The 17,253-nt window shown below is 54.0% G+C and overlaps 4 protein-coding genes across 4 annotated transcripts; 2 read left to right on the top strand and 2 right to left on the bottom strand.

The window, feature by feature from the left end:
- Positions 1-2,535: 2,535 nt before the first annotated feature.
- Positions 2,536-2,916, top strand: SETTUDRAFT_26425 (uncharacterized protein; the record flags this gene model as incomplete). Its single annotated transcript, XM_008024671.1, has 1 exon — positions 2,536-2,916. One exon carries the CDS (start codon positions 2,536-2,538, stop codon positions 2,914-2,916), a length of 381 nt encoding a protein of 126 aa, XP_008022862.1.
- A 183-nt stretch (positions 2,917-3,099) lies between these two features.
- On the top strand, positions 3,100-4,707 carry SETTUDRAFT_167746 (uncharacterized protein). Its single transcript, XM_008024849.1, has one exon. The coding sequence runs from the start codon at positions 3,259-3,261 to the stop codon at positions 4,651-4,653; it is 1,395 nt and encodes a 464-aa protein (XP_008023040.1). The 5' UTR covers positions 3,100-3,258; the 3' UTR covers positions 4,654-4,707.
- Positions 4,708-7,324: 2,617 nt separating this feature from the next.
- SETTUDRAFT_127754 (uncharacterized protein) lies at positions 7,325-10,331 on the bottom strand. Its single transcript, XM_008024848.1, has one exon. It carries the CDS (start codon positions 9,848-9,850, stop codon positions 7,526-7,528), a length of 2,325 nt encoding a protein of 774 aa, XP_008023039.1. The 5' UTR covers positions 9,851-10,331; the 3' UTR covers positions 7,325-7,525.
- Positions 10,332-12,876: 2,545 nt separating this feature from the next.
- On the bottom strand, positions 12,877-15,098 carry SETTUDRAFT_127750 (uncharacterized protein). Its single transcript, XM_008024847.1, has 2 exons — positions 14,650-15,098; positions 12,877-14,575 (listed from the first exon to the last, which is right to left on the bottom strand). The coding sequence occupies exons 1-2, from the start codon at positions 14,949-14,951 to the stop codon at positions 13,198-13,200; spliced, it is 1,680 nt and encodes a 559-aa protein (XP_008023038.1). The 5' UTR covers positions 14,952-15,098; the 3' UTR covers positions 12,877-13,197.
- Between the last annotated feature and the right edge of the window lie 2,155 nt (positions 15,099-17,253).

Below are 17,253 nucleotides of genomic sequence, written 5' to 3'. Positions count from 1 at the left end.
TTTACGTGCGCGAACAACAAAGGACTGACCGCTTGCGAGAGAGGACTGACCGCTCTGTACGTGTCGTTGCATCTGAGCGCTAGGAAAGATTCTTTGGGCTTGCAGAAAGGCTGTGCGTGGGTCTGAGGTGGACATGTACTTGGATTTGGTGTAGACAGATGGTGGGAAAGCGGTTGTGTGTATGGTTTCTTCCGCCAGTGATATCCGCGTGTACGGTTTGTGGTGCGCATCGACATCTGTATACAGCTGATGTGTGAGGAGGAAAAAAAAAGAAGTCTTGATTCTACGATACTTGCGAGAAATACTGTATTGTGCATAATAAACTGCCTACTGTGTTCAACCACATTCACACCCCCTCATGACAACCAACACGGCACCCAAAAAGGTCGGGAACACGAACTCGAACTCAAAAACACAGCCTCCAAACACATACGTACGTACATACAATTTGAAAAAAAAATCAGTTTTCCAAAGCACCAACCCTGACCGTTCCAGCATTGCCCGCCTACCGTCTCGAGCGCAGAGAAAGACAAAAAGAAAAGAAAAGGCCCTTTTACTTTGCAAGTTCGTCTTTCCTTTTTTTTCCACTGGGAGCACCCATATGCCCCCCCGTTTATATGCACATGCCCGCGTGTGAGCCCCCGTAGCGCTGGCACACGGGGCTCTGCTCAACCATATGACAACACATGAAGACGAGGGTGGGGGAGAAGGAATATTGGGGTCATGAGCCCATCTGTGTTGGGCTATGCTGGATTCGTGCAATGCGAGGTTGTCTTGGCGTCCAAGTAGCTGGGGTAATGGCACGTTGGCTATGTACGAGCGAGTGTATACGAGAGAGCGTTGTCGGGTATGTGGGGGACTTTTTGGTAGTGTGTAGGAGCAGGAAAGGGGGATGATGATGTTCTTTTTTACTTTTTAGTTTCTGCAGAGACTAGTTTGGAGTGGTTTCTTTTTGATATCTGCTTGCTTTTGCGTTGCTTCTGCACGTAAGTGTTCCCTGCGTTTCTTCGCACACACACACATAGACATGCCCGCCACGCTGTAAATGCAAGGCTGGACGGGTGTTGGCATCGCGATTCTAGAATGCTGGGTCGGGATGTGGGATGCGAGGAATACGAGAACAAAGGGGGGAAAAGGAGGTTAGTTGTTTTGCTTGCGATGATACGGATGGGAAGATATGCACACAGAGAGTTAGTGTATTGTGGGGTGAGATGAACGAGATAACGTTTTTCCGGTAGACACAGAGGAGATTTTGCACGGGTGGCTGAAACAGAGGGAAACGGAGAATGCGTAGAAGGGCGTTCGTGGCAAGGAATGCTGGGGAGTCGTTACTTGCTACACACGTCTTGAACAGTCGGTCAGCCGGCCAGTGAGCTGGATGAACGCATGAGGCATGTGTCATATTTTCCTTGCTTTTTTATCCCAGCGTCGTGGCTCATGACTGCTTGATTGCGTGTATCCGTGATGCAGGGCGTCCTTGATGGAGCGGGACGGGGCTAAATGCCGAAGCATTGATTTTGTCACTGTCTCTATTGGGTACACGTGCTTTTTTCTTTGGAGGCTTTCCAGAGACGATGAACGCGTGGAACTGGCTCGAGTTGGGGGGTGAATGTTACGGTACGGTGTGGCGAGGTCAACTCGGCTTTTCGAGCCGCGTGGACAGTGAAGGGTGGTTTGATGGGAACACTAGAAGTAGGGTGAGAGCGCATTTGGAATGTGTGCCATTTGTGTTGCTATGGCTTTTCTTGCTGCCGAGTGTTTGTTTCCTCGACAAATACGCGCACAGAGCAGGCAATGTTGTCTTGATACGTACGTCGGGAGAGACGCGAGAGAGGAGCTGGACGCGTATTCCACCGGGTCTTGGAGCGGGTGAGACGAACGGAAGCGTGACATGCCCCGCTCGCAGTTGTTGATGTGTTTGAAGCTATTGAACTCTACTCATGCACATGTTGCAGTAGTTCTTTTGGTTGCCTGGGCTGATTGTTTAGAGGATGGTATGACGCGTGCGAAGGCTACGGGCAGCCGTGTGGACTGGGCGATGGCACTGCGGTCCACCGACGTGTAGGCCTGGGAGATGAAATGAAGGTCTTGGTATTGCTCAATGGACGCTGTGATCGGCGAGGGCGCGATCAAATATCAGCCACACGAAGCTCGGCATCTCGACACGGCGATACGGCGAGCCGCTACGGTTTCAAGTCGTATGGGGTAGGTATTGGCAAGGCACGACTCATTATCCCCGCAATAACGTTCAGGACGGGCTATTTGCCTGAAACAAGGGTCGCAACTCGTCCATGAGGAAGGCCAAGGTTACGGCGATGACATCGGGCCCGGCTGTTTCATAAGCCAAGATCCAAGACAGCGTATCTCTTGCACCTTGATACTTGGCCCATAGCCTGTGCAGAGCGCCATGAGGCGCGGCTGATACTTAATCTCAGCAATCCGCTCCAGCAAGTGTTCTTTTGTCCTGCGGTTGAACCTTTGCACTCGTAATTTACTTTCGTCCTCTTCGTTTTCTTCATCATCTTCATCTTCATCATGTATTCCACATTTGCCGAGAAGACGCCCCTGCTTCCCATCACCGAGCCCAGCCTCGAGATTGCAGGCCGAGACCAGCGCCGCCGCGTATGCATCGAGTATGGACTGCTCGTCGCGACGCTCCTCCTGACGATATTCCAATTCTTTGTGCTCTATAGCACAAGTAGCAGCGTGCCGGTAGCGCTGGATGGCAGCTTTTCTGCCCTCGTCGCCCCCTTTGCCGGCGGACTGCGCACCTCGATCCTCGCCAGTCTGCCGACCGCCGCCGTTCTCTTCGTCATCGCGCCGTTTGTGGCACAGAAAGAGCATGTCGTGATGGCGCGATACACCATCCTCGTCTGCTACCTGGTGGGCTCGACGTTGGGCGCGCTGCTGCTCTAGACGCGCAGGGGGAAATTAGCCTCTGCCGCGGGTGCTCGGCGGCCTGCGATAACGGCGAGAGCTTACAGCACCTGGCTCTTTTTTTTAAAAATTTGTTTTGCAGCTTTCCATTGCACGACCATCAGGGCGCAGGACGTCAATTGAGTGAGCCACAGGACGGGAATACGCATAAAAGGGCCTCGTGGTATGTTTTGTCCCATGGACGGGTGAAAGCATGCTCGTCTTGGGCACTGCTTCTGCGTCATAGCAGTCGCCGCATACTACAACCACCACAGCCATCCAGCACGCCCATCTGACAGCTCTCTCAGTGCACCAGAGCCTCTGCTGCCCCTCGCCGCCAGCATGTCTCTGACACGCCCAACCCCGCGCTTCTTCACCCGCACAAACCGCATCTTCGCGACCCAGATACGGTCATATGCCGCACCAGGCGACGGCGTCATCCCCCCGGCCAAGAAGAAGTATGTGCCTACTTCAGGCACCTATCCTCGCGGCTTCAAGGCCGGCAGCGCACATGTTGGCGTCAAGGCCTCCAACACGCGTTTCGACGATCTCGCCCTCGTGGCATCCGACACGCCGTGCGCTGGAGCGGCCGTCTTCACCACCAACAAGTTCCAGGCTGCTCCCGTCACAGTCAGCAGGGACATGCTGAAGCGGACCAAGGGCGAGGGCATCAGGGCTGTTGTCGTCAACTCGGGGTGCGCCAATGCCGTCACAGGCCGTGGCGGAATCGAAGACGCCATCGCCATGGGCAAAGAGGCCGATGCCTGCTTCATCCAAGACGGACAGGCCCAGGACGGTTTGGAAGGAAGCCGGAGCATCGTCATGAGCACCGGTGTCATCGGCCAGCGTCTGCCTATCCAGAAGATTACCTCCAAGATACCCACAGCCTACACCAACCTCGGCGACACACACGACCACTGGCTCGCCACTGCGCGCGCAATCTGCACCACCGACACTTTTCCAAAGCTCATCTCCAAGACCTTTACGCTTCCAAGCGCCCAGCAAGAGTACCGCATTGCGGGCATGACCAAGGGCGCCGGCATGATTCACCCCAACATGGCCACTCTTCTGGGTATAATATGCACAGACGCGCCCGTTGCCGCGTCTCCCCTGCGCCGAGCACTCTCTGCCTCTATCCAAAAGTCCTTTAACAGCATCTCCATTGATGGCGACACTTCCACAAACGATACTGTCGCTATTCTGGCAAACGGCGCGGGAGGGGGCCAAGCAATCACGTCTTCGGATTCTCCCGACTTTGCAGCCTTCCAAAAGGTACTGACGGATTTCGCCATTGACCTGGCCAAGCTGGTCGTCCGGGACGGCGAAGGAGCAACAAAATTCGTCACCATCCGCGTCACAAACGCCGCGTCGTACAAAGATGCCCATCGCGTGGCGTCGACGATTGCACGTTCCCCTCTGGTCAAGACGGCGCTCTACGGCAAAGACGCAAACTGGGGGCGCATTCTGTGCGCGACGGGCTATGCCGAAGGCGCCGATTCGGTGGTGCCTGAGGAGACGAGCGTCAGCTTTGTGCCGACGGACGGCAGCCAAGAGCTGAAATTGCTGGTCAAGGGCGAGCCGGAGCAAGTCGACGAGAGTCGGGCCGCAAAGATACTGGAAGCCGAGGATCTAGAGATTAAAGTTAGTCTGAGCGAGAAGGCCGGCCATGAAGCCGTCTTCTGGACATGTGATTTTAGCCACGAGTACGTCACCATTAACGGCGACTACCGTACATGAGAGCCGTAGGGAATCTATCAAAAGTTGGCAGAGAATAAAACTGCCTCGTTATTAGCAACTCTGTTTCCACTTTGATCGTGATATGTAAACAACAACAATAACAACAACTCCTCAGAAGATACCCCACACTTCCGCAGCACACTCACGACCCAATGACCCCATACACCCCCAGACAACAAAATCAAAACTAAAACACACATTCTATCCGCCCACCAACAGACTCTATCCACTCACCTCTCTGCCCCAGCATCCGAGCACTTCCTCTAACCCGTCCACACATGTACACACAGTAGCCAGTCACGCCGTCACCGTAATCACTAAGCCTTTCCTCCCGACCAACCTAAACAAGCCCAACCCTTGCCACATGCATACATATGTACAACCCCCGCCGTATTCCCATCCTGACCCCACCCGCCGCCCCAAGTAAACGCTACGCCCCGCGCATCCAATCGTGCAGCTATGCGCCCCTCCTCTGACAATCTCGCATCCCTGTACATTTCTATCCGCGTACATGACATATTGCATGCACCACACAAACACACGCGCCCGCAAGCTAAGAAGGAGGAGGAGGAGGAAGAGGGAGAATGCTAAATAAAGTCGTCTTGGCACAGCCAGCCCTGCTACATATGCAGTCGGGAAAGGGTAAAAACCTGCTTTTTTGGATGAGATATGCGTATCTATCTATCTATCTATCTATCTGGCTATCTCACGTACCGTATATATGTACAGCATGCATGCATGGCATGGCATGGCATGATTAGTCTTGTTGATTCCAGACATGCACATACATATGTTGATCATAAACAAAGCCAAGCTGAACTCAGCCCAGCCACAAGACCCACCAGCCATCTCAGTACATGTAAACAAGGTCACCTGTACTCGTAAACAAGCGATATCTACAGTATGCTGGAAGAAGCGAGGCCGTAGCCACACAAGATAGAGAGTGAAAACAAGACTAAAAGCGCGGGGGGGGGGGGGCGGGCGCAAACAAAGCGTGAAATGTGTACAGCCGTGATTGGAAAGACGCGCGAATTGCGATCGGCATTGTTCGGGGGGGTCTATCTGTGTACTTATGTTCGGAGGGAGGGGTATTACTATACCACCCCCGCTGTCCTCTCCCCCGGCTCGTTTACGGTTCCGGGTTACGTTTATGTTGCAGTTGCATTGTTTGTAGGCGGCATGTGCGTGAGAAGAGAGAGGGAGGGAGGGAGGGAAAGAATAGAAAGATCGGTTGTTCGAGACTCCTTTTGGGCTGGGTCAAGGGTTCGGTGGATTGGGGAATGTCGCGCTACGTACGTACGCTATTCTGCGACTAAGCGCGTAGTGTAGTGTAGTGTAGTGAGAGAGTAAGAAAACAAGAGTTGGTTTTCTTTGTTACATGCATGCTCGGCGATAACCCTTTTTTCCACACACACACAGACACAGACACACCAAGTCTACACCTAGTGGCCGTAGTGTACTTGTAGTTGTGGCTAGTTATCTGTAGCCTGCGCATCAAAGCCCCCCCCCCTTCTTTTCCCTACTTACTCGTGCTTCACACGCCTGCCACCGCTCAGCGCTAGCAACCAACACCAACACCAGCACCGTTTCTTCCCAAAGAGAGAGAGAGAGAGAAAAGGGGGGGGGGGGAACCACACCAGATCCAGATGATTGAATTTGGAAAAGAACAAAAAGAAACCCCCATGTACACCAAGTATCCCCCCTTTTACTACACCTGCTGCCCCTAATAGCAAGCCAAAGGCGCTAGACTCAGCTAGGTAGGTCGGCGAGCGTGGAGTTTATGCAAACCGTTTTTTCCCTTCTTTTCTTTTTATCGTTATGGCCCGTTTTAAGACTACTAATACCGCCACTACTACCACTACTGCATACCCCCTATTCTCCACTTCTCGGTGCTCGTGTCCAAAAGGCAACGGATGGTGTTGAGTCTAGATGGTCTTTACCAAGGCTGCTCGCATGGTGCATGACTACCTCTCGGGGATACAGACTAGTCGCGACGACACAGAATAACGACGCAGGATAACGACAAGGGAACAGACTTGGCCAAGATACCAAAGTCTAGAGCAAAAAAAAGCAAAAAAAACATACAACAGCGGGGATTCGCCAGTGGTCACCCACCTGCCTACTAGCCCGCCGGTACACCGTTTAACTTCTCGAGAGCGAACGGGATCGAGTTTTGGAAAATGTCCTATGGTCGTATGTATTAGACCTAAAGAGGGATGTTGCCTAAATTCCCACAGGGCAAGAGCATTAGAACAAGTCAAATCTGAGAAACGATGCATTCATGGAGAGCAAGGAAACTATCAATTCTCCTACATTCAGGCATGCATGTCCTCGTCCACACTTGATCATTAAGCCATGTAGTAATGACTGTAAAATGCGCTCGTCATCATCCCCAAGCCGAGGCTTCCACCGTCCACCTCCAGCCATGTGTATATCATTACGCGTATATGTAAGCGCTCGCAAAGAAACAAGAAACTAGAAACCCTAAAAACACCCTGCTAGACACAAGTGGCTGGCGTAGCCGTCTACGCCCACATGGCCTGCCTGCCTGCCTGCTGCCTGTCAATGTCGAATTAGACGCCAATATAGAAGCGCTAGCCGTTGCTTTCGTGGGTATCGTTTGTCGTTACATCGTGAGGTAAGAATGGCCCAACGGACCATCCAGAGAGTAGCCAAAGTGATGATCTGAGCGACTGCAATAGAAAAGGTCGCGAGATAAGAGCTAAAAAGTTGTAGTCGCAAGATGAGGGGTATCGAGAATGGCGAAGAAAGAGGTATCCAAATCCTGGGGTTGAGATCCAGACGTGGCGGAACAAAGTTAAGGTAAGGTGTATGTCAGAAAAGGCCAATCACAACGGCTGCATCGACTCGCTCAGAAGCGCGTCGTCGAGCTCCGCGTCAAGCTAGGGCGCGGCGCCTTCTTTTGCGGAGATCCGTTGGGGGCGACAGCCAGTTGCCTGGCTCCAATCTTCTCGAAGCCTTGGAGCAGATCAATACCAGGCTCAGATTCATCACTGTGCAGGAGATGGAAAATGTCTTCGTCATCTTGCTGTTGAGGCTCGGACTTTGCAGGTCCATTGAACGACTGAGGGGGGGTCAGCCCACTGCGGCCCTTGTCCTTGCATGTGCTCGCGTGGGCAGATTCGGCAGTCGAAGACCCCATGGGAGGCTTCAGCACGGGGGCCTTGATGGGCGACAGGCTCTTGACAGGAGACAGGTCAGGAATGTTGAGGAAAGACGACGACATCTTCCAGTTGGGTGTGGGTGAGTTAGTCTTGGAACCAGTAATGTCGGCGAGAACACCGCTGGTCGTGACGGCGCGCTCGAGGCGCGAACGTTTGGCAGAGCGCTTAATAGGGCTTTCATTGTAGCCAAAGTCACCGAAAATGTCAAAGGTGCTCTCGAAGCCATGGCCGACCAGGTTGACCTGCTCCTCATTGGGAATGTTGACGGCTGGACTCCAGCTTTTGTTGTCGAGGAACGAAGTGTCAACCCACATGGCCAGGCTCTTGTCTGGCGAGCCGCCAACAAGCTCGCGCATCTTGTTGCGGTGGTTGCGCAGGTTGGTGTTGGGCGAAGCCGACGCAGGCGGTAGTGCTGGGCGCTTGAACACAATAGCAGGGGTTAGAGGGTCGCGAACCTTATCTGCCTGGCGAAGCGGTGACGAGATCAGGTGGGTACTGCCAGCGTGCTTCATGTGGGTCCGAGTTTTAGTGGGAGAATCATAAGACGAGCCGCGGATACGGGCAATCTCTTCTTCAGCGCGCCCACGTTTCAGGTTGGGCCGATCGTGATCTGCTTCGGACATGAGCAATGGACCTGCCAAGCTGCCCTTGATTGCTGAGGATTCAATGGATGAGTAGTAGCCGCTGTCGCCAAGGCCATGGAATTTGCGCTTGCGTCCGCCCGAACGGCTATGCGAAGGGAAGCGCGGAGCACGTGGCGGTGTGTCGTCGCGAACTGAGCGAGACCGTGAGACGGGGGGAGGCGGTGACGAGTGAATGTCGGCGGGTGGGGGCGAAGAAGGTATTTGGCGGGGCGGTGGCATGCTTAGAGGATCCTGTCCGTCGTGTGCAGCAGGATCCGAGCAGGGGATAGTGGCTTCTGAAGAAGGCAGGTCGGTTTCTTCCGGGTATTTGCTCGAGTCGAAGCCCTTGGTCGAGCTCAAAGCAGGAAAGCTGGCTGTTGCAGAGGGAGAAGGACGGGGAAGATCGCTGGTGTAGACGGGGGCAAACGACTCTGGCTGGGCCGGTCGGCGGATGGGCTTGATCTTGTGGTACTGCTTCTCGAATCCGGCGTTGATGACCCAGTAGTGGCCCTTTCCTGGGTCGTCCTTGGGTCGCTCTTGCTTAGAGAACGACTTGCTGAGGCTGAGATTGTGGCGGATGCTGTTCTGCCATCCCGTTTCTTGCGAGTTGCGGTAAAAGGCAAATGTGTCCGAGATCCATTTGTAGATTTGGGCCAGTGTTAGCCGGCGGTTGGGTGCACGGAGAATGGCCATGCCAATGAGCATGGCGTAGCTGTACGAGGGCTTGTTTCCGTCGTCTTCGACGCTGGGCATCTGATCGGGCTCGGGTAGCGGTCCGTCGGCCTCGTCGGCTTTGGCATCCTTGACGGGTTTTTGCTTCTTGGTGGTGGTGGTCGGGGTGGTGGTTGAGTTGAAGTTGGTCCGGTCTCGCAGTGGGCCGGCGGTGCCGGCACCCATCATGGGCGTCTTTGACGCGTGCTTGGCTGGTGGCTCTGCTGCCGACATGGAAGACGACATGAGGGGGCCGGCATAGTAGGCGTTTTCCTTGTCCATGTGCGAGCCATGGCCGGGCCAGTACTGGAGATGGCCCGCCATTTGGTGCGCGTGCTGCGAGAGGGCGGGCAGGTCCTTCTTTGCAGGCGCGTCTGTCCGGAAGCGCTGCTCTTGGGGCGGGGGGAGGGTGAGGGAGTCGAGGCGCTTTTCGACGAGAGCGCTGGGTGGAGGGGAACTCGAGACTTGGCGGGTCTTGCGGGGCGATGGTTTGGCGGTGTGGGCAACGGGGGGAGCGAGGAGCGTGTTGGCGTGGTTGGACACGTCGGTGACGGAAGCGACAGGGTCGAGGTAGCGTGCGTCGGAAGCGTGGGCTGGATCGGCGTCGTCGAGGTGGTGGTGAGGCTGCACAGGGTCCTGAAAAATCTGCATGGAAGGGTGTCGACGCGCTGCAGCCATGGCGAGACCAAGCTACAAGGGCTGCGAAAGCCTTGTATAGTCTCTCCAGACGCTATGACGCGTGAAGTCGCGTCTAGGGAGCCAAAATGGAAGCGTCGGGCCTACTGGGCACGGTCGATGCGGGTGCCTTCGCCTGAGATTGCGCTGACGATTGCCAAGCGTGTCGTTGAAGAGGCGGTAAGGTATGGGCTGTCAATTGTCCCAGGACAGATGCTGCCTGGCATGTAGAGGCCAAATTGGACGCGACTGGCAGCGCAACGGAGCGTGTTTGGCGCGCGACGAGGGCTGCGCTCCAACCAGTGCGGCGATGTGAGGCAGCGGAGCAATTCGCTTGCACGCGCTAAGAAGCAACCTGCGACGACTTGCTGGAGTTCTGCCGGCAGCACAGCGCGGCAGCACGGAAGCGGTGTGGCGTTGCTTTTGGGGGCAGCCAAAATGAAGTCAATGGGGATGCTATGCTGGATGGAGATGGCAGGAGCAGAAGAAGAAGGTGGAGGAGGGGAAGGAGGGGGACGCGAAAGGGGGGGCAGCGGCGGGGTGGAGGAGGTGGAGGTGGAGGTGGAGGAGGAGGAGGAGGAGAAGAGGAAGGTGAACGGCAATGTTGATGCTGGTGGATAGCGGGGGAAGTCGCGCAGGGCGACGAGGGCCAGAGCAGGCAGGAGCGAGTAGCAGCAGCAGCAAGAGCGGCCAGCAGCAGCAGCAGCAGCAAGAGCGACGCGACGAGCATGCCTTGGTTTGGTGGGAATGGGAAGGCGCGCTGCTGCAGCGTACCGTGCTTGGCTGGCAGTGCAAACGCACCTGCTGGCTGCGGGCTGCAAGGCAGGCGCGACCGATGCAAGGGCCCACGGCCAATGGGCAGGTCCAAGCACGCGTTCCTTGGAAGGAGCTCACGTCATGCCCCCCCAGCAGCCCAGGAGCGCCCCTCGTGCCGGCAATTCCACTAGCCAGCTGTTCGCCATGGCTGCCCGCATCAACACCCAATTCCCCCTCTTTATCCACCCCCAGCCCAGCCCAGCCCAAAGCCCGCCCGCTGCCTCATCGCCGGCGCTATCCATCTTGCCGTCGCCGACACCACTCGATCGCCTCGTCGCGCCCTCGCCTGCTGCCTGCTCGCTCGCTCACTCACCCACACTCACCCACTCACTCACCCGCTCGTATACTTACTCAAAGCATGGCGCCCACGACTCGCCCGCTCGACGCGCCGGTGAAACACCAGCTCCAGCAACGGCCGGTGGATAGCAGCCCTCCTATCGCCCGGGGAGCCGCGCTGTCCAGCCTATCCGCGCCCTCGCTCTGGCACAAGGTGGCGCTCTTTGACCCAGCCGCTAGGGGCGCATGAAACTCGACAAAAAGGCACCCTGGCTCACACGAGTAGCGCCCTACTCAGCTCGCCCACCGCAGCCACAGCACCGTCGCCGTCGCCGTCGCTCGGTACCTGTCGAGGGCCGACGGAACCCACGAGGCTGCTGCACACGCTGCCTGGCGGTCCAGAACCCTCCGTCTGCAAACCGCTCCCGCCCATGCTCATTTCGATCCCAGCTACACGCCCTGCACGGCTCTTTTGCTCCATCGCCATCGCCATTGCCATTGCCATCGCCGCCACGCACATGATCCCCCCAATCCGGCTTTCATCGTCGCTCGGCTGCCTGAGCGGCCCACCAGTGCCTAGTGCTAGTGCCCTCCAACGTACGCCGTCTTGATGCCGCGCCGACTTCGCTACCATGGCCCTCGGCGAGCCTTCCCCCAGCGATGCACCCCACTCAACACTGATCGCGCAGCTAACTCCATCCTGCAGCCTGCTACCGTACCCAGAAACCCGGTACACTCACGTCTTTTTGTCCACGGCCTCTTTCTTCTTCTTCTTTTCTTCTTCTTCCTCTTCCTCTTCTTCGTCGTCGTCGTTCCCGTCACCTCGACACGTCTTTGTGCCTTTGACCTTACTTCCTTGATTCCACCCCCGGCGCTAACCACTTGTCAAAAAACGTCTGTGGTCCTTTTAATAACCCCTTAAGCGAGCCTCTGCCACCACAGATCACGATCCAGACCTCGTGACATGTGGCTAGTTTGAGGCTACGGACCAAACGAGACATGTATGAGGGAAAAAAAGATTTTTCCTTTATCTTTTTCTTTTTCATCCGTTGTCACAGGTATGAGCGTGGTGGGTCTGTTGCAGTGCGCGGGTAGTAAGCATTGTACACATTGTAGGGAACAGGGCTGCTGGTGAGTTGTGCATGACAATCATGACGTTTTTTGCCTTTCAATCTGACGTGTCTCGATCCCGAGATCTGAGATGAGGCTTGGGGGCGGAAGATTCCGATCCAGGCCGGCAGTCCTCGTGGGAGATATATGCCTACTGTAGATTCGAGCCAGATTGTTCCCTTCCAACTGCCGAACAAGGATACAGGGGGAAAAGGGGGGCGGAAATCAAAAAAATAAACGTGGAAAGGAAGGAAAAAAAGGCGATTGCAATGGTAAAATTTCGGTGTCATCAAAGCAAGCCTGCGGAAATCCGGGGGGGGGGGGTCATCAATTTCCTTGTAAGCGGTCAAGACAAAGCAGAGACTGTTGAGCATCCAGAGGTGGTAGAGGGGACAAGCCGCTGATCAGCATGATGAGCCGCCCGCCCCACGCTGGCAATCATCGGAACGTCGTCCGGTGACATACCAGCATATCCATGGCACACGCTCTCTCCAACTTGCCAGGTACACATTGCAACGTCTCGTATTCCCCACCCTAGCCTTAGTCTGAATAAAAAAAAAGGGCGCCCGATTCTCCACCACTGGAACACGTTGTCCACTCCAAACCCAAGACGTGCCATCGTCCTCGCATGCCTAGATCCTCGATATACCGCCTTTTTCTGCTTTCCAAATCTTACCCACTGCCCCGGGGCGACAAGAAATAGAAATGAATCAATGGACATGACTAGAAAGAAAGTAAGAAACTGGTTTTTTTTTCACCTCTTTTTCTTTTCAGATATGAGACAACAGTATCTATGGGCAAGAAGAACACGCTGGGCTGGGTCATGACAGAAATCTATTTCGTTTCGAGAAGAAAGGGTCATCTGGGTATACCCCAAGTGCTACAAGCTATGCCATCCTGTGTCCCTCCCCATTTCCCCTTTATCCTTCTAAAAACCCGTGACTTTGAATCCATTCATTCATTTCCATCGTGATGACGGACCCCGAGGCCCATAGACATGATGATCGAGTGAGTCATTCCCCTTCTATATATGTATATATAAAACGCACATACCGGACAACGCCCCAATGAGGAAATTTTTTGTTTTGCCCCATGTCCAATCAAATGTAAGACTCTGGTTCGTAGCAGAGATCGGACACTTGATACTGCTACGGCTTTCGCGACCCAATCCTCAGGCCAGGCACACCCTTCAAGCCCATCTTGCCGACTGTCGATTTCTCCATCAGGGGCGGCTCAGGGCACCCCATGGAATGCGCATAGTCGTTTGCCAGACGAACCAACTCGGTCGTCGTCAGCTTCAGCTTCTTGAGAAATGTCTTGTTGTAGCCCAGGAACGCCTGGTACGCCTTTGACTTTGACACCTCGTCGACGTTGACAAAGGCTCGCTCAATGTTGGCCTCGTGCGTGGGCAGCCGCGACACGATATCGACGGGGTACGGCTTGATGGGCAGTGTCTTGTTGATGTGCGGGAAGAACGACTCCTGCTCAAAGAGAATGAGAACAGCGCGTCCGTCTTTTCCCGCACGCGCTGTACGCCCGACTCGGTGTACGTACTGCTCGGTGCTCGACGGAAGGCCAATTTGGATGACGAGACCAACGTTGGGGAAATCCATACCACGTCCCACTACGTCCGAGGCAAACAGAATTCCGCTTGAAGCCTCTTTGAAGTCCTGGGTCGTCCGCGTCCGAGCGGGTTGCGACATGCGACTGTGCAGCTCGAACAGCCGGAACTGAGGCAGCGCATTCCGGTACAGGTCGTAGAGCAGGCCCACGCCGTTTGCTGTTGTGCCAAAGACAATAGCCTTGAAGTCGGTAGGGTTCTGGTTGTACTCCTCCTCGATCAGCGCTGAGAGCGCGGGGAATGTTTGGCCGACGGTAGGGACGGTAAAGGAGAATTGCGGGACACGCTCATGCGTGGGTACTTCGTTAGGATCCACCGTCGAGAGATGTGTGTAGCCAGGGAACAAGACAATCTTGGCAATGTCCAGTACTTGCTCGGGCAGCGTGGCAGAGAAGCACATTCCCTGCCAGCCATCGCTCTTTGGCGGTATGCGCCTCAAGATCTGCTTGACTGCAGGGGCAAATCCGGCGTCCAGCATCTGATCGGCCTCGTCTAGGACCACCGTCTTCAGATGAGTAAACTTCTCGCGCACCTCCTCTTCGCCCAGAATATCATCCAGCCTTCCAGGCGTAGCCACCAGAACAGTAGGATTGCCATTCATGAAAGCCCGGAGGTTCGAGGCACGCGAGGTACCGCCAAACGCAGTGTGGCACTCCATCTTCCGTGGCAGACACGCAGTCACACCATTGCACTCCTTTGCAATCTGCAGAGCCAGCTCGCGAGTAGGGCAGATGACGAGGATAGCGACCTTGCCTCTCGGGGGCATATTGCCGGCCAGGAGGTTCTGGATCGCGGGGAGCAGGAACGCCACCGTCTTGCCCGTGCCCGTCTTTGCCTGTACAACACAGTCTGATGAAAATGAGGGTAGTTCGGTCAGGACCTTTTGCTGGACGGGGGACATGTATCTGTGGTCGTTAGCTGAAGCCCCTGAGTGTCAACGTCTGCAGCAAGAAGCCGGCTCGTCAAAGGGCCTGCTTACTCGAATCCCATCTTGTCCAAGCCGTCAAGCAGCCCCTTGTGTAGCCTGTTCTTCAGCTCGGAAAAGGGCTTTGGCGCCGCCTCGCCTGCTGCTGTAGAGTACATCTGTCGCACGTCGACGCGAGCATCAGGCTTGGGCTGGGTATCCTCCATCTTTGGGCGTTTCGGCTGCTGTGACATGGAAAAGCGAGGCGTAGACGTTCCAGGTGTTGATGCACCGCCATTTGCACGGTCTGCGGCGCCGCCACCGGCTCCTCCGCCTCCTCTACCGCGAGGCCACTTGCGTTTTGGTGGTGGGGGCATGGTGGGCAGTTGAGTTTGTCGTTGCGTGTGGTGTCTGTTGTAGAAGGTAAGGGAGGCTGTTGAGACGCCGCTAAATCTTGTGTGAGTTACTAGACACAAACGCGAAGGAACGAGGCCAGCAACAGCGACCGGGCGCAGTGGACGAGATAGTGAAACTAGTTCTATTATCTTCATTTGTACCTACTCAATACACCGTCAGCCTCTACCAGCCGACTTGCGAACCCAAAGATATCGTGGTGGCTGCAGAAGGGGATTTCTTCGAGATTCTTACAGATTGTTTGTGATGCGGCTAAAAAAGTTCGGCGCGCGACGTCAGTCTGTGCTTTGTGCGCGTCTGCGCTGAGTCAGCCGCATATTCGACAGAACGAAGCGTGTCGCCCTTGTAATTCTACGAAATGTTCCAAACTCTCTCCAACTTGAGTAATTACTCATTTAGCTAACGCAAGATGTAGTCATACGCTCATGCAGGTGTGGGAACTGTAATTTCAGCCATCGTGTCCATGTCTTGGTGAGTAGGGGGGGGGGTGTAAGTAGAGATGTTGCTGGCGACTGTCAAAACAACTTGTGCGTGTCGGGAAACTGGGTGTAGTGAGCATGTGGGATGGTGCGGAAATGGCGCTGGTTTGGAGGGCTTGGAAAAGTATGTTTGTATGTGTATGTATGTATGTATGTATGTAGTGTGCACGAAGTAGCCATAGCTGTTCCAGACGGTCAATGTTGACGATGGAACCGACAGCCCGCAAAGGGCGCGCTTAGCGTTTGCTGGCTCGAGAGGACATGGTGCTGAGGTGCATGAGTGAATTATCGTTAGAGATGGGTTAGATAGCGTTAGTACAGCTGCTCAATCTATTTAGTTACCTGGAGATATGTTTGAAGCCCACGAAATGTACCTGCTATCCACATGATGCGATTGCTGGAGCAGGACACAGATACATCTTTCGAGTGGGATGAAGCGGTATTCCTTCTGTTATTTCTAATAATACTCTACCCAGTATGCCGCTTCCTATCGCAGGTGTTGTATCCATGGCATGTAAGTAAGCGGTGATATCATCCATACTTCCAGACTGAGAGGAAGTAGTATACTTGATGTTGCAGGTGAAAACAGGGTGTTCGACAATCTACCTAAGGTTGTAGGTTCAAGTACTCCTATATTGTTAGCACTAGCAAGGAGTACAAAGAAACAATGGTCCGCCACTAATTCGAATCGTAAATGGCCCTCCTAACTAGTCATATGCAAACTCAAGATCAACTCGATACGAACTGCTGCATGCCATTCAAAAGGGGGGTCTTCCTCGTGATAAATACATGATGAGCGAGAGAGAGAGAGCCTCCATCAAGCGAAAACAGAAAAACAGTAAGTAAGTATCTAAAAGTAAAAAGATTTCATTTCCCCCTATTTCGAGGGTCTATCTGGATTGCTTGTTCCCGCGGCTTTCCCGTTTTGCCGTTCTACTTGTTGCTTCTTCATCCTATGTTTTTCCGCCTCTAACTTTTTTTTTTCTCTGCGTTTTTTTTTTGGTCATGCTTGTATGTTGGATAAGTTAGGGGGGGCGGCGAAGACTAAAGGACAAAAAAGAAATTAGAAGCGAGGAAAAGAAAAGAGGCGACTGGACTGAACCGGGATTCAACAGGCTATTACCAACGTTTTTTTTTTACTCGAAATACTCTCTCCTAATTTAGTTAGTCAGTTAGTCAGCAGCAAGGAGTAGGAGTAGGAGCACGAGATCTGTATTGAGAATAGCGGCATAAATGGCGATGAAGAGCACGCCGAGGACATGGAGTGAATAGAAGTCGTACGCGGTGATGCCGACGCAATCTTGGGAATTCTATCTGCTGCGCCTGGGCTGGAAATTGTGTATCTATGAGGCGTATGAGGTGCATAAGGGGGGGGGGGGCGATAGAGCTATTATCGAAGCGTGACCGATGGAAATCTAGCTACTTACGTACTCTTGTGTCAAAATGTCTTTCTTGTGCTGCCGTCTTGCATGGGATAGCTTATGTATTCTTACGCCAAGTAGATCATACATACAAGTTATGAAAGGTTGACAAGACCACGCATCTATTTCTCAACTCAGAAATCAACACTAATCTTTGACTTTCTTATAGTTGTCATTCTTGATTGACCCTAATTTTCACAGACGTGCGTAAGCTGATATGTATAGATTATAACTACATCATCATTATATTATTCTTCGTTCCATTCTATAGAGCAGTAGATAATCACACAACTAGATACTCATTCCTTCTTGGCTGCCACCATCCAGAATCCGGTAGAGCAGCGTAAAGAAAGAAGTAGATACAT

Source organism: Exserohilum turcica, assembly GCF_000359705.1.
Source record: "Exserohilum turcica Et28A unplaced genomic scaffold SETTUscaffold_13, whole genome shotgun sequence".
NCBI lineage: Eukaryota > Fungi > Ascomycota > Dothideomycetes > Pleosporales > Pleosporaceae > Exserohilum > Exserohilum turcicum.
Note: the sequence above shows the minus strand (reverse complement) of the source record. Positions and strands in the feature narration are given on the sequence as shown.